Source organism: Acanthochromis polyacanthus, chromosome 17 (assembly GCF_021347895.1).
Source record: "Acanthochromis polyacanthus isolate Apoly-LR-REF ecotype Palm Island chromosome 17, KAUST_Apoly_ChrSc, whole genome shotgun sequence".
NCBI lineage: Eukaryota > Metazoa > Chordata > Actinopteri > Pomacentridae > Acanthochromis > Acanthochromis polyacanthus.
Window position 1 is genome coordinate 36,351,032 of NC_067129.1, and position 16,124 is coordinate 36,367,155.

General features: G+C 39.1%; 1 protein-coding gene across 1 annotated transcript in view; it reads left to right on the forward strand.

The window, feature by feature from the left end:
* hlcs (holocarboxylase synthetase (biotin-(proprionyl-CoA-carboxylase (ATP-hydrolysing)) ligase)) overlaps positions 1-16,124 on the forward strand; it is a 137,182-nt gene that overhangs the window by 90,678 nt on the left and 30,380 nt on the right. The window contains exon 6 of the mRNA XM_051937652.1: positions 2,562-2,842. Within this exon, the coding sequence (XP_051793612.1) occupies positions 2,562-2,842 (281 nt within the window). The remainder of the gene's footprint in view (positions 1-2,561; positions 2,843-16,124) is intronic.

Genomic DNA, 16,124 nt, shown 5'->3' on the forward strand with positions numbered 1-16,124 from the left:
ACCTAAATGAAATAACTTACTAGGCTACCATTCAGACAGTCATTCCCTGTAATATTATTACGATTAGAAAGGACTACATTTAAACTTATGCATTGATCCGGGCAGCAGTGTTCTCCACGCCGTCTCCCTCTCTTTTGCAGCTGCAGCGGTGTTGCACTTCTTTCTAAAAACGTGTTTAAACTCGCCATATGAGCGCGTTAAAAACTTCCAGTTCAAAAACGCAGCCTTTCGCTTCCCCATTTCCATGGTGACTCGTCGAATCGGGCTTCCATTGATGCTGTCTTTTCAGAGTTGTGGTGCACACGCGGAACTCCGGGTCAAACTACTCCGAGTTAATTAACCCAACTCAAATCAGCCCTTGTGAAACCGAAAACTCAGAGTTTTCTATCTCAGAGTAGATCAACTCAGAGTTGCGGAAGAAACTCAGAGTTTCTTGAACCTGCTTCGTGAAACAGGCCCCAGGACTGATAGCGATGCTGCTAGTTAGCAATGCTGCTCGTCAGCAATGCTGCTAGTTGGCAAGCTATGTTAGCGGAGGAGTTAAGGAATCCTATGCTTTGCATTTACTGTCCAAATCTGTTCACTTCTTCCTCTGTGGAGTGGAGGGGTGAGACGAACGTCCTGGGCAAGCGGTGTAGGTCCCGGTATCGCAGGTGGTCTGTATGTGGTTGAATGTCCAGAACTCCCACTGGAACCAATTAGCATGAGTTGGTTTAATTAGGTCAAAGCTTTACCTGCGTCCCACCCTATCTTTCAAAGATGAATAATAGCCTTTTAGAAAAATAATGAAGATTGACAGACATGATTAATAGACTGAGGTTGTGATCACATGAAACTGTGCCTTTTATTATACAAAATTTGCCACTCTCCATAAATGGAAACTAAATGTTCCACTTGCACCATATTCCAAATACTATAATATTGCTCCACCCTCCTCCATTTTTTATGAAAAATGATTTTTTTTAAAAACATGTCGGTGAGCTACACTGTTGCCCTGGATGACATTTGTTTTTTTTTTAATGAGACTACAGTGTAAGTACACTAAAGTGGCCTTGCAACTGAGGACTACAGAGAGGATGGAGAAGATAGAAAATACTGAGAGATGAGCTAACACATTATTGAGATTTGTTCAAAAGATATACAGAATAACACCAGACTTATCTCAAATGTTCTAGTGTTTAGAGTAGGGGTTGGCAACCCACAGTGTTCGAAGAGCTATATTGGACCAAAAAAACAAAAAACAAATCTGTCTGGAGCCGCAAAAAATTAAAAGCCTTATATGAAGGCAACACAGGCTGTATGTGTATATTAGCTATATTAGCCTACTATCAAAAGTAGGCTACAAATACATAATGAGCATTCATGATTAAATGTTTATTTTCCCTGCAGCACATCCTGGAGAGAATGACACACCACGTGACTACTCTGCTGTACAATATTTGGTGCTTTAAGTTTAACTTCCATTAGAGTATTAATGTATTATGTTTTGTTGCGTTGATGAAATTATAGAAATACAGTAAAGAAATGAAATTTTTGGTGTCATTTTTATTTTGATTATTCGATCATTTCTTCTTGCGGCCCATCAGAATTCACGTGCCTGCATAACAGCGCTGTCCGATATCGATCACATCACACGATTCATCACAGGCTGTAGCTGAGTACGCTGTAGCTGAATTAATGTCCTTGGTTTGTCGATTAGTGTTGTCGCCTGCCATTTTAATGGCCCTTTCTTTCACTGTCTTTGCGAAAAGAGGTATGTCTTTAATTTTCTGTATTATCTTGGTTTTGTTTTTGTCTGAAACGGTTTTCCACGCTTTATTATCTCTCGGGTTGCAACAAAACTTGCAGCAGTAGTGGAGTTTGGAGATGCAATCCACTTCTTAAATCTATCTTTGCATTCCTCTAATTTCTCCAGAAGTACTGAAATCACACTTTTTCTCTCACTCCCAACTGGGTGGTCGGCTGCAAATTTAGCATGCCTTTCCTGGAAATGTCTTTCCAAATTACTTTTTGTTATTTGACAGCTTCTCATTACAAAGCAAACATGCAGGCAATCCTTCCGCATTGGCAATAAAAGCAAATTATTCGGTCCATTCTTCCTTGAATCCTCTGTTCTCATCAGCTATCTTTCTCTTTTTCCCTTTGGGATCCATGGCCAATGACACACCGGCCGGTTTGTTAACAGTAGCCACCTGTCTGGCACCGCGGCATGCTGAAACGTGTGTCGCAGGCTATGACACAAATCTTCGTTGACTGAAATGTTGAAATTTAATATTTATTATTCACATTTTTACAGCATTGGAAAACATTAAGAATGTTTGTTATGTTTGTCCTCCTACAGAAATCATATTAAAACAAAAAATATACCCCCCCCCCATCTTTTTACAGGGGGGCGCAAAAGAGCCGCATGCAGCTTTAGAGCTGCAGGTTGCCGACCCCTGGTTTAGAGTCAATGTATGTTGTCTGTACACAGTGCGTTTGTAGAGGTAGAGAAATTGCTACAATATCTTGTATTAAAGAAAAAAAACAAAGTCTTCTCTGCTCCTCTGTGTTTTACACAGGAGGCTAAGACCACCTTCCTGAAGTGGCTGCACACACACGCAGATGGAGATGGCATCCTTACTATTTCCAAGGCTTCTCTCAGGCTAGCATCCAATTTGGAGTTCCAGGATGGTCCTTTGCTTCCTGAGGGCTCCCTGGCCCTCCTTACTGACTCGTCAGACTCCCAGAGCTGGCCACAGTTCAGTATGGAGATCTACAGCAAGAACCTAAAGACCAACCTTCTAGGACACACCCTGCTGTTTGCTGAGGTCGCCACTTCAACCATGGACCTGCTTGAAGGGTAACACATGTTCTTTTGAGCCTGTTTATTTTTTTAAATGTGTACTTGAGCCTGCAGCTCTCTCTTCTCACAGTCAGAATGTGTGGCTTTGTGACCAAGAAAAGGGGCACTTGGTTTTAATTGCTGCAATGTGCACAGGCTGACCAGTTGTAACGTTACACAGCACCTTTCACCCTGGAACACAGTCAGCTGCTGCTATTACAATAACATAATTCAGGTTGTTTAGTGGAGCCCCCAAGTCCAGATGATATTTTATGTCCTGCCACCTTGATACATTATGCAGGACATTGTCGTATCAAACTGACATCTTTAATAGTGTAGACACATTCTTTTTAACACAGTAATTCCAGAACATATTAGAAACTTTATGTTAGATGCCACAGGTCCCCCCATATGGAGTAAGTTCTGAGCGTCTTTATAAAATATAAGAATAAAATCATATTAATGAGGGACCACTGGTTTTACAGCAATTACTATGACACTTTAATTTAAGACATTTAAAAGATTGATACCATGTATAAATAGTAGGGGTGTAACGAAATGGTCAATTCATGAAACAATATGAAATACTCACGATACGAAATAAAGATTAAAGAAAATCCCCAACAGTAGGAAGTTGGGGAAAAATCAAAAGCAAAAATCTCATTTTCTTTATTTTCTTCCTTATTGACATACAAAAAATAATGTTTTTTATAAATGTAAAAATAAATGCTCTTTGAAAAAAAAACTAAATTGTAGTTTTTTCCTCTTATTTAGACTACAGTGCAAATACAAACATAAAATCTCAAAAAAGTGCTTTGTTGTTCTTACAATCAGGATAACTACATTCTTGAATGAAAAGGAAAACAAACGGCAGTCCTAAGAGCTGCAGTCTAGACCTATAAATGTCTGAACTGTGAAATACACTGGAAAAAATGCCCCTCTCAAAACAAGAAAAAATAACTTGTTTCAAGGAACTTTTACCTTGAAATAAGTACAGAAAATCTGCCAGTAGAACAAGTGAAAAATGTCTTGGTTAGATTTCTTGAAATAAGATGATATTTAGAATATTGAGATCTTAAAATTAGCTGGGAAACTTATTTTAAACTATATTTTACCAGGATTTTGAATTTCCCTTCAGGGATGAATAAAGTGATTCTGATTCTGATTGTCAAGCTTAGGTGTCTTAAAATAAGCCAGACATGCTGAAAAAAAAGAAGCAGTTTTTACTCAAAAATAGATTTTTGTTTTCTTGTAACCTCCTAATTTGAGATGTATTAACCCTACTGTTGTCTTCATTTACAGGCACCAAAAAATATTGTTTCCTTGTCTGAAAAAAATCCCCAAATTCTGCAAAAAAAAAAAAATCCTCAAATTTCTGAAAAGTTAATACCTTCGGGAAGAGAACTCCAATAATTCATTAAAAGTTTCTCTTAAAAGTTTTATTTAAAAAAAAATCCCCCAAATTTGGCAAGAAAATTCTTGTAAATATTTTCAAAAAATGAGTAAAAATCTTCCAAAAAATCCTAAAAATATCTAAAGTGATTACATATTTATCAGTAAAACTTCTAATACTCTCTTCAGAACATTCACAAAAAAATCAACCAAAACCCAGCGAATTTTGGTTGATTTTTGGTTGATTTTTTGTGAATGTTCTTGAGGAACATTTTTAACATTTTTTCCACCAAAAAATGTTCTAAAAATTTCCAGAAATGTTGAAAATGTGGACATCAGAAATTTCACTGTGTAAAATTCAACTCAAAACAAGATAATTTCAAGATTGTTTGACCTAACAAGATATTTAAGATGCATTGTCTTAAAACAAGTCCCTCCATCTTGTTGAAATGCCACTTCTTAAGTGACTTTATCGTAAATCAAGTGGGATGAGACATTCTGAGTAGAAATAAGACAAACAGACTTGGTAAGATTTTGAGTTTTTGCTTTTGCTGTCTAGTTGTACTCGCCACAGTATACCGTGAACTGTAGCGGCATATTTTGCTCACGGTTTTTGTTTTATCTGCAATCTTCTCACCGTTCTCTCGTCGTTTACATAGGAAGCCAAAATAGGTCCACACAACCGATTTATTTGACGAAGGAGCTTCAGTTAATTTCTCAACCTCATTTTCCTCCGTTTTGAAGTCAGTGTTTTGCGACGGTAGGCGAGGAGGGTCAAAAATCATCAGTCTCAGTGGTGCACGTTTTTTATTTTGTGTTTTTATTTCATGCATCTTTGAATTTTATTTCACCATTTTTTATTTTGCAAAATTTCGTGGCATGAAATTTCGTTACACCCCTAATAAATAGTAACCAAAGACAAATACGTTGGTAAGTTTTTTTCAAAACAATAACCAATAATCATTTTTGTGAACACAATAGTTCATGATGATTAGATTATGATTTGCATTTATTTGCATATTAAAGAGATAAAACAGAATATTTGAAATTACTTTCAGCTTTCTTTAGGACAACCTATATTTCTTAGTAGCATGCATGTTCTTTAGTCATTAAGACCATGACACATCAGCAATCCAAGTGCTATTTGTCATGTGCAGAGAAGATACAGTTAAGGTTATGTGAACATGAGAGAAACAATATCATTTGTCCCACTGTCATATGATTCATCTTCTTAGGTGTCTTGTGATCTGACTAAACTCCTGTGTTTGTACACCCACTAAGGCTGCACTGGAATATTTTTTTAGTTTACTTAGGAATATATATTCCATGTATATATTGGAATTGTTTATTATTTAGAATAATTTTTTCATTTTGTTTTTTTATCAGTCTGATGGCGAGCTTTTCACATCGAAATTTCAGTCATAATGTTTACCAGTTAGTGTATGTTCTGGTTGACAATAAAGTGGCTATTCTATTCTATCTATCAGGTCAGTGTCTGCGCACACATTTATAACCGACCACTAATTCTGTAACCATTTAGTCGAAATAGTTTTTGTTTAATGCGTTTGCCTGTAATTCTAGAGGCTGATGGTTTTTACTTGTGAACTGAAACTTTGTACTCATCTGTCAGCCCGATCTCACGGGGATTCGTGAAACTGTCACGTAAGTTTTAGTTTCGGTTTCGTGCGCACCAACACGATTTCGTCATGTTTTTCGTGCCGCTCACCACGAAATGCACACCAATGTATTTTAAACGGCGGACTTTTCGTGCCACTCAGAACGTATTTCAAAAGAATGTGTATATTATATTTTTAATGTAAAACCGTGGCGAATCCAACGCTATATTTTGCATGACATCGTCCCTAAACATAACCCTAACCATAATCCTAACCATAACCTAACCATAACCTAACCATAACCCGGTGGTACACTTACCAATTTGCATAGGAATTTCAAGAATGTCCGGCGGCCGGCGGCCGCAAACGCGATCACACAAGCAGTATACGCCGATGGACAGCTTAGATCGTCATGAATCCGCCGGTATAAACCACTTTCAGATGTGATTACCACAGCGAAAAACATTTCGTGGTGAGCGGCACGAAAAACATGACGAAATCGTGTTGGTGCGCACGAAACCGAAACTAAAACTTACGTGACAGTTTCACGAATCCCCGTGAGACCGGGTTGCAGCCCATCTGTAGACACAGATTGTGAAAGGCCATAGAGAAATCATATGCCCATAGAAGTAGGCCACAGAGTTTCTTGGTGATATCATACTTACCCTAAATATATTTATCTCAGGGATGACACAACATTGCTTTTACAAATTTTTGAAAAAGATTTTACCTGGAATTGTTAAACTCAACATGCAGAAAACAGACTACCAACCTCATACTTGCATGTGTACATACAGTGGATACGGAAAGTATTCAGACCCCTTGAAATTTTTCACTCTCTGTGTCATTGCAGCCATTTGCCAAAATCAAAAAGTTCATTTTATTTCTCATTAATGTACACTCGGCACCCCATCTTGACAGAAAAAAACTGAAATGTAGAAATTTTTGCAAATTTATTAAAAAACAAATCCTGAAATATCACATGGTCATAAGTATTCAGACCCTTTGCAGCGACATTCCTATTTAACTCACATGCTGTCCATTTCTTCTGATCCTCCTCGAGATGGTTCTGCTTCTTTATTGGAGTCCAGCTGTGTTTAATTAAACTGATTGGACTTGATTAGGAAAGGCACACACCTGTCTATATAAGACCTTACAGCTCACAGTGCATGTCAGAGCAAATGAGAATCATGAGGTCGAAGGAACTGCCCAAGGAACTCAGAGACAGAATTGTGGCAAGGCACAGATCTGGCCAAGGTTACAAAAGAATTTCTGCAGCACTCAAGGTTTCTAAGAGAACAGTGGCCTCCATAATCCTCAAATGGAAGACGTTTGGGACAACCACAACTCTTCCTAGACCTGGCCGTCCAGCCAAACTGAGCAATCGTGGGAGAAGAGCCTTGGTGAGAGAGGTAAAGAAGAACCCAAAGATCACTGTGGCTGAGCTCCAGAGATGTAATCGGGAGATAGGTGAAAGTTCCACAAAGTCAACTATCACTGCATCCCTAAACCAGTCGGGGCTTTATGGAAGAGTGGCCCGACGGAAGCCTCTCCTCAGTGCAAGACACATGAAAGCCTGCATAGTGTTTGCCAAAAAACACATGAAGGACTCCCAGACTATGAGAAATAAGATTCCCTGGCCTGATGAGACCAAGATTAAACTTTTTGGTGTTAATTCTAAGTGGTATGTGTGGAGAAAACCAGGCACTGCTCATCACCTGCCCAATACACTCCCTACAGTGAAACATGGTGGTGGGAGCATCATGTTGTGGGGGTGTTTTTCAGCTGCAGGGACAGGACGACTGGTTGCAATTGAAAGAAGGATAAATGCGGCCAAGTACAGAGATATCCTTGAGGAAAACCCTAAGCACACAGCTAAAATAACAAAGGAGTGGCTTCAGAACAACTCTGTGACCGTTCTTGACTGGCCCAGCCAGAGCCCTGACCTAAACCCAATTGAGCATCTCTGGAGAGACCTCAAAATGGCTGTCCACCAACGTTCACCATCCAACCTGACAGAACTGGAGAGGATCTACAAAGAAGAATGGCAGAGGATCCCCAAAACCAGGTGTGAAAAACTTGTTGCGTCATTCCCAAGAAGACTCATGGCTGTACTAGCTGAAAAGGGTGCTTCTACTCAATACTGAGCACAGGGTCTGAATACTTATGACCATGTGATATTTCAGTTTTTCTTTTTTAATAAATTTGCAAAAAATTTCTACATTTCTATTTTTTTCTGTCAAGATGGGGTGCTGAGTGTATATTAATGAGAAATAAAATGAACTTTTTTGATTTTGGCAAATGGCTGCAATGACACAGAGAGTGAAAAATTTCAAGGGGTCTGAATACTTTCCGTACCCACTGTATATGTACACTACCTGTCAAAAGTTTGGACGCGCCTTCTCATTTAATGTTTTTTCTTTATTTTCATGACTATTTACATTGTAGATTGTTACTGATGGCATGAAAACTATGAATGAACACATATGAAATTATGTAGTAAACAAAAGTGTGAAATAATTCAAAATGTGTTTTATATTTTAGATTCTTCAAAATAGTCATCCTTTGCTTTGATTACTGCTTTGCATGTTCTTGGCATTCTCTGGATGAGCTTCATGATGTAGTCACCTGAAATGGTTTTCCAACAGTCTTGAAGGAGTTATCAGAAACTGGGTTTCCATTACCCTTAGATATGCGCAAAATGTAAGTAGCACAATAAAAAAAAATGGTAATGGAAACACCTGAATTTTGAAAAAGGACTAAAATATCGCAAAAAAATTTTTACGCTCTTATGAGGTGGTTTTTCAGACGTTTCGATATTGAAAAATATCGCAAAAGCGCAATGGAAACACTTTTTCCGCAATTATATGTTACCGGACGTGACGTACCTGGTCACATGACCAGTTCTCTCGGAGTAAACATGGCGTGGTATGTGTGGACAGAAGAGGAGACCAAGACTTTTCTTGCCATTATTCTTGAGAAAAACATTACTGCCATACTAGACAGCAAACAGCAGAGGAATGCAGAGATATTTTACGAGAGTTACGATGCTTCTGCCCAGAACAACCTTCAATGGAAATACGTTCAAAGCTCAAATATACTTATTCGAAATTTTAGAAATATCGCTTTTATTTTGCCAAAATCTGTAATGGAAACCCAGCCAGAGATGCTGAGCACTTGCTGTCCCTTTTGCCTTCAGTCTGCAGTCCATCTCATCCCAAACCACCTGGATTGGGATTTGGTCAGGTGACTGTGGAGGCCAGGTCATCTGACGCAGCCCTCCATCACTCTCTTGGTCAAATAGCCCTTTTACAGCTTGGAGGTGTGTTTGGGGTCTTTGTCCTGTTGAAAATAAAATGATGGTCCAACTACACGCAAACCGGATGGAATGGCAAGTCGCTGCAGGATGCTGTGGTAGCCATGCTGATTTATTCTGCCTTCACAGCAGTGTCACCAGCAATGCTCAACCATGCCATCACACCTCCTCCATGCTTCACAGTGGGAACCATGCATGGAGACCTTCACCTTTTCATGGTGGATGGAACCAAAGATCTCAAATTTGAACTCATCAGACCAAAGCACAGATTTACACCAGTCTATCGTTCATACCTTGTGTTCATACCCAGACAAATCTCTTCTGCTTGTTGCTTTTCCTGAGTATTGTTTTTTTAGCAGCTATTTGGCCATAAAGCCCATTAAGAAGGCCGGAAATTCCCCAAATTAACCTTGACAAGACACACCTGTGAAGTGAAAATCATTTCAGGTGACTACCTCATGAAGCTCATGGAGAGAAGGCCAAGGATTTGCAAAGCTGTCATCAAAGCAAAGGGTGGCTCCTTTGAAGAATCTAAAATATAAAACATATTTAAAATGATTATTATTGTTTTTTATTTACTAAATAATTCCATATATCTTGCTTCATAGTTTTGAAGTCTTCAGTATGTATCTACAATGTAGAAAGTAGTAAAAATAAAGAAAAAACACTGAATGTGAAGGTATGTCCAAACTTCTGGCTGCAGTGTATATATACATGTGCTGTATATACATTGGATATAGGCAAGGCAAGGCAAATTTATTTATATAGCACATTTCAACAACGAGGTGATTCAAAGTGCTTTACAAAGACATTAAGAACAGAGGATGATGATTATTAAAAGAAAAACAAAAGAAAACATTTATGAAATCATTTTTTTTTTAAAAAGTCAGAACAGTTATATAGGATATACTGTATGTTGCACAAGTAGACAGATAAGGAGAATCAGTTAGAGCCGTTTCAGATGTTCACTCTCGTTGCCCAAGTGCATGCATGCATCTGTGCGCTCATATTGGTGTGGGAGGGTAGACAGGCTGGAACTAATTAAATGCGTAAGTGACCTCACTGCAGCAAAGGCAAGTTGCACCTAATGGACTTCTTTGTCTGCATCCACACGTGAATAAATGTGGCCGTTGAGCAGGTCGAACAGGCAGCAGGTGGGAACATTTAAAACTGTCATAAAGTTTGAAAAATGGATTGTGGAGCAGCACTGAGCTGATTGGAACAGACAGTGTTGTCATTAAGGCTATACAAAAACTAAAGCAGGGTGAATGAGTAGGCCATGTAACCCCAAACTGGTTGCAGCAGTTCAGTTTCACTGCTAATGTTTGAGTTTCCAGATGTCTCTCTGGGACAACCTTGATTAATGTTATTATTAAGGAATGCCTGTTTAATTTCTTTAAGCATTTACATTTACTAAGTATCCTGACTATACTGACTATTTTCAGAGAAAACACACCTTTTATGATAGAATTTGCACTCCCAAGTGCCAGTGGGAGCTATCAAAGTGAGCATTGAGTTTTTGCTTGGTGACCAGTAATGCTTTCATCAATAATGCCATCTTGGCACTGCTGGAAGTTGACTTGAGTGAGAGACAGTTAGCAAAAAAACTGAAGATCTCCAGGACAGCCGTTCATTACATCAAGAAAAAACAAGCCAAACATGGTACGACCATGTTTGGCTTGTTTTTTTAGCTAATTAAAGAGTCAGTGGTTAGAGAAGTGGGAAGCCCTTCATTTTGATTTAAAGTAGAACTGCAGTTCATTGTGCTTTCTGATACAGCCTTCAGCCTACAGCAAATACAGTCACTGCTAAAATAGCAGCCATAAATACTTGTACTTGAGTTGATCACAGTATTGCATTTTTTGTGGTTGCTCCTAACACTGCTCATTGTAACAGACCTTTTTACCTTTTACTTTCCTGAGGTTGCTAAGGGAATAGTATGTCATTTGTATAATAGGATTATATTGATATTTGAAACAGAAAACAGTTGAACAGATAATGATTTTCAGATGAGTCAGAGATTCAACACCTTTGAAGTGACAATGACTGAGCTTTTCTAATATCTGCAAAATAAATAAAGGATTGAGATGAGCAAGAATAGGCAAAGAGGGACTTGTTCTGAAAGCTAAGTTCCCAAAGGTCAGCCCTGTCTGAAATTGAAGAGATGATGAAAACACAGGTTCAGCTGCTTGAGTGCAGAGGCTTGAAGCTACGTAAGGCTCAGTGGGTGGCAGACTGTGTGTTTGTTCATGGTATTAATGCTTTGTTTGTCTGGTAGCGGCAAATAATAGCTAGGACTGAGACACAGGTCAGTCATACCAATTTAGAGTCTCAATGCTTTTTAGTGCACAGCTTCACATTGTGGATCTTTTACACATTGTGGTGTTTCTGTCATATGTTGAACAGATGGAACAGGAAGTGAATAGTAGTCTTCATGTTTCAGTGGAGTCTTTGTCATCAAATAAATCGTTTGCCATAGATATATTTATATATATGTGTGTGTGTGTGTATACATATATATATATATATATATATATATATATATATATAAGCATTGTACTAAAACACAGCATAAATGGTATTGTTCGTAGTAAAAAGAACAAGATTATATGCACAATTAGTATTCAACATGACAGCTATTACACAGCACAAATTACACACTAACTTCATATTGCAAACATATACCATTTACATTTCGTGGTTACTTTATGTGGAACACCACAGTCAAGAAACAATGAGATAGTTTTTGTCATTATTATCCCCCGCCTCCACGAAGTGGAAAAGGGGGATATAGGTTTGTCCTCCGTGCGTGCGTCCGTCCGTCCGTCCGTCCGTCCGTCCGTCCATCCGTCCGAGATGAAGGGGACAGCTTTTCTCGGAAACTATTACAGCTAGGATTACGAAATTTAGTGTGTAGCTTCACACCATGGACACCTTGATCAAGTTCGAAAATGAGACCTGTGCGATAATATTTAACAGAGTTATGGCCCTTGATCACTATTTTGGATATAGGCTCATATGAAAGGGACAGCTTTTCTCAGAAACTATTACAGCTAGAATTACGACATTTAGTGTGTAGCTTCACACCATCGACACCTTGATCAAGTTCGAAAATGAGACCTGTGCGATAATATTTAACAGAGTTATGGCCCTTGATCACTATTTTTGATATAGACTCGTAGACATCACATGTGGCGGAGGATATTGATGACCATGTCGTCTTGTTAAAGAATGTAATCATGCCAGATAAATAAAAAGGGTCACATATAGAAGTTCATATTAGATCAAAATGATGTAAGTGGTATTTGATAATGTTTAGCTTTGCAAGTTCTTAATGTAAGCACATTAACAGAGATGCAGTACAGCAGAATAACAAAACCCAGCCTTAGAATTTACTGTTCTATGAATTTTTACTCCTGCCAAACAGTCTTTACTAAATAATATTGTTGTCTTCATCATTAATGGCTATGTTATCTATTTTGGAATTAATTATCAGAAAATTTTGATTCATGCCTGTGACAATTCTTAGGTAGCTGCTGGTGTTTAGTTAACTACAGTCAGTGCTTTGAAAGTTTTGGAATTGGGGGAAAATGTTGGCTTAAGAGCTTATAGAGACCTCTTGGCTGGTACAGAGAGTATAATGATTCTTTTCCTGCTATGCTGGGATTGATCCCTGTGCCTGGAGCAAATTTTCCTACATGTTGACTTTTTCTTGCAAAAGCTTCAGGCTCAGGCATAAAAATCCAAGCATCCACTTTTTCCTTTGTGTTCATTTCTTCCTTATTATGGTTCACATAAATTTTCCTTTTACTTGTGGTTATATACATACACACGTATTTTGGCATTAACACAGTTTTGTAAAACACGGTCACTGTCTATCATTACTACTTCTGCCCAGAAAATCTGTGCGACTAGGAATAATTAATAATTATTATCAATGAATAATTTTTAATTTTGAAACCGTCATATTTAATAGCATAGTCACACAAACAGAACACTAAAGTGGTAAATGGTCTGTATTTATATAGCGCTTTTACTATACCTGCAAGGTACCCAAAGCGCTTTACATGATACGTCACATTCACCCATTCACACACACATTCACACACTGATGGCGGAAGCTGCCATGCAAGGCGCTAACCACGACCCCATCAGGAGCAATTCGGGGTTAGGTGTCTTGCTCAGGGACACCTCGAACACGACAGGGCGAGGATCGAACCGGCAACCCTTCGGTTGCAAGACGACCACTCTACCCACTGATCCATGCCGCCCCATAAAGTAGCACCTTCGGATTCTGAAATCCCAGTTGTAAAGCAACCTTAACAAAGAACTCTTTCACCTAAAGCTGCTCCAGTTGTTGTGCAAAACCCCTGATATCATTGTTTGTTTTTACAAGCAATCCAGTATCCAAACTAGCAATGCATGAAATTAGGTTGTGTTTCCTGTGAAAAACGCAAACCCCAGGACAGGGGTTTGGTGCAAAGAAAATGGTTCCTCATAACTGTGCAAACAATTTTGACCATAAAAATCTAATTGACCTTGCATGCTCCACCTGCAATTATAAAAGATTGTAAGCAGATGCCTAAATGTCCTCATTTCTTATTCCAACGAACATATGGTGCAGTGTTTGAGTTAATTTATTTATTTTTTGTCCAGTGAAGAAATGTTGTACTCCAAAGCCCTGAGTCCATCTCAGTGCTGATGAGTCCTACATAAGAAAGGACTAGGAAATCCCATGAGTTTCAGAAACCTATATGTTTTTATTTCACTTCATTAAGACTATTTTTAACTACCAGCAAGCAGCCCACTCTATTTTCATCAAATGTCTACATTTATTATGAGGAGGTAACTTACCATTTTGAAATTCTGACAAAGCTCCACAGCTGCCTTTTTTGTGTACAAGTACTTCTAAAAAACAGCACTTGTAACATTGTAAATACCATTGATTGATCATTGATTTAGCAGAAAATTCTGACCTATTAAAGTACACCTTATCTATACTGCCATAGATTATTGCTGACACTGCCAAGAAAGACTGAAACCATGGCTGAAAAGCCAAGTGAAGAATCTGTTTCGTCTCGGAAATACTGGTATTGACATACACTTTAATGCAACACCGGTGTAGTGATAGAATACCATCAGGAAACCATTAAGTGATACTGGACACTACTGAGGTCGAAAGGGCACTACACAACATCAACACAAAGAAAGCAGCAGGTAGGGATGGTAACCCTGGCTGTGTGCCCTCACACATGTGCACACCAGTTAGCAGAGGTCTTTACTATCATTTTCAGCCTCTCCCTGTCCCATGCTGTTGTCCCAACATGCTTCAAAACAACAACTGTCATACTCATTCCCAAACAAAAAACTCTAAGTTTCCTGAATTACTATTTACCAATTCCACTTCCCCCAGGGATAGAAAAATGTTTTGACAGAAATGCTTCTATTTTAAATCAACACCAGTTTGCACACAGGGCAGACAGATATACAGAAGATAACATCTGTGTTTCTCTCTTCACTGCTCTGGATTGCTGAAAATACCTGACGCATAGCTTCAGATACTCTTAATTGACTTAATTTCTACCTTTATCACTGTCATTCCTAACACTCTGATATTCAAACTTTACAATCTGGGCTTAAACTCTATAGTCTTTAGCTGGACTTTGGCTTTCCTGACCACCCACCCCCAGACAGTCAAGTTAGGAAAGCAGATATCCTCTGACCTGAACGACAGTTGTTGCGATCCCCACTCCCTAGGGAGAGCTGGGGCAACAACTACACAGCCGCTGGATGCTTTTGAGACTAGAGTAAACAAAGTTTGTTTTATTGAAAGACAAGTATTTAACAAAATATCAACCACTACCGAAATCAGCAATAAGAACGGGTGGAGGGAATAAAACCAAACATATATAACCAAAAATACAAATAACATCTGAAAAACCAAAATCTGTCTCGACTACTCTGACCAATTACAATACACCCGTATCTGAAGTCTGACATGATTTGTCTATTACAAAGCCAGCTTAACAGTAGCAGGGTTCCAGAAGCGGAGTAATTAACTACCACAGAGACGCGTAAGCAAGCTGCACAAATAGCTGAATCTGCTGCCAAATGATGGGGATGACAACTCTTTTGAAGGCAGGTGTGGGCCTTGATTGGAAGACCATAGCATGGTCTGGTCCAGTCAGCCCCGTAAGACCGGTCTTGGTCTACCCACACTCCCACAGTCATTGGTAAGGCTCAGTAGCACCTCTCTTTTTCTTGAGGAAGCAGAGGAGAGCCAGTCTGCCACAGAGTCTCCTGGAAGACCTGTCCAAGAGCACTGTGGAAAATGTACTAACATTCTGCATCACTGCATGGTGTGGGAAGTGGTTAGCACTTTTGCCTTGCAGCAAGAAGATCCCTGGTTCAAATCCCGGCCTGGGCCTGGGATCTTTCTGCATGAAGTTTGCATGTTCTCTCTGTGCATGCGTGGGTTTTCTCCGGGTACTCCGGCTTCCTCCCACAGTCCAAAAATATGCTGTTGGTGACTTTTACTTCTTATACCTTATACCTCCTGCCTGACCTCTCTCATTTAGATCTACAGTCCCTCCCGCTCTCTATGCTCGGCCAAAAAAGGGGCTTGATATAACCACTACAACAGGGCCGGTCAGTAACTACACTGCTCAAAAAAATTAAAGGAACACTTTGAAAACACATCATTATTTTTACTATTATTTAGTAGTTTGTATAGCCTCCATGTGCTTGTATGCATGCCTGACAATGTCAGGACAAGCTCTGAATGAGACGACAGATGGTGTCCTGGGGTATCTCCTCCCAGAACAGGACCAGGGCATCACTGAGCTCCTGGACAGTCTGAGGAGCAACCTGATGGTGTTGGATGGAACAAAACATAATGTTCCAAAGGTGTTCTATTGGATTCAGGTCAGGTGAGCGTGGGGGCCAGCTAATGGCATCAATTCCTTCATCCTCGAGG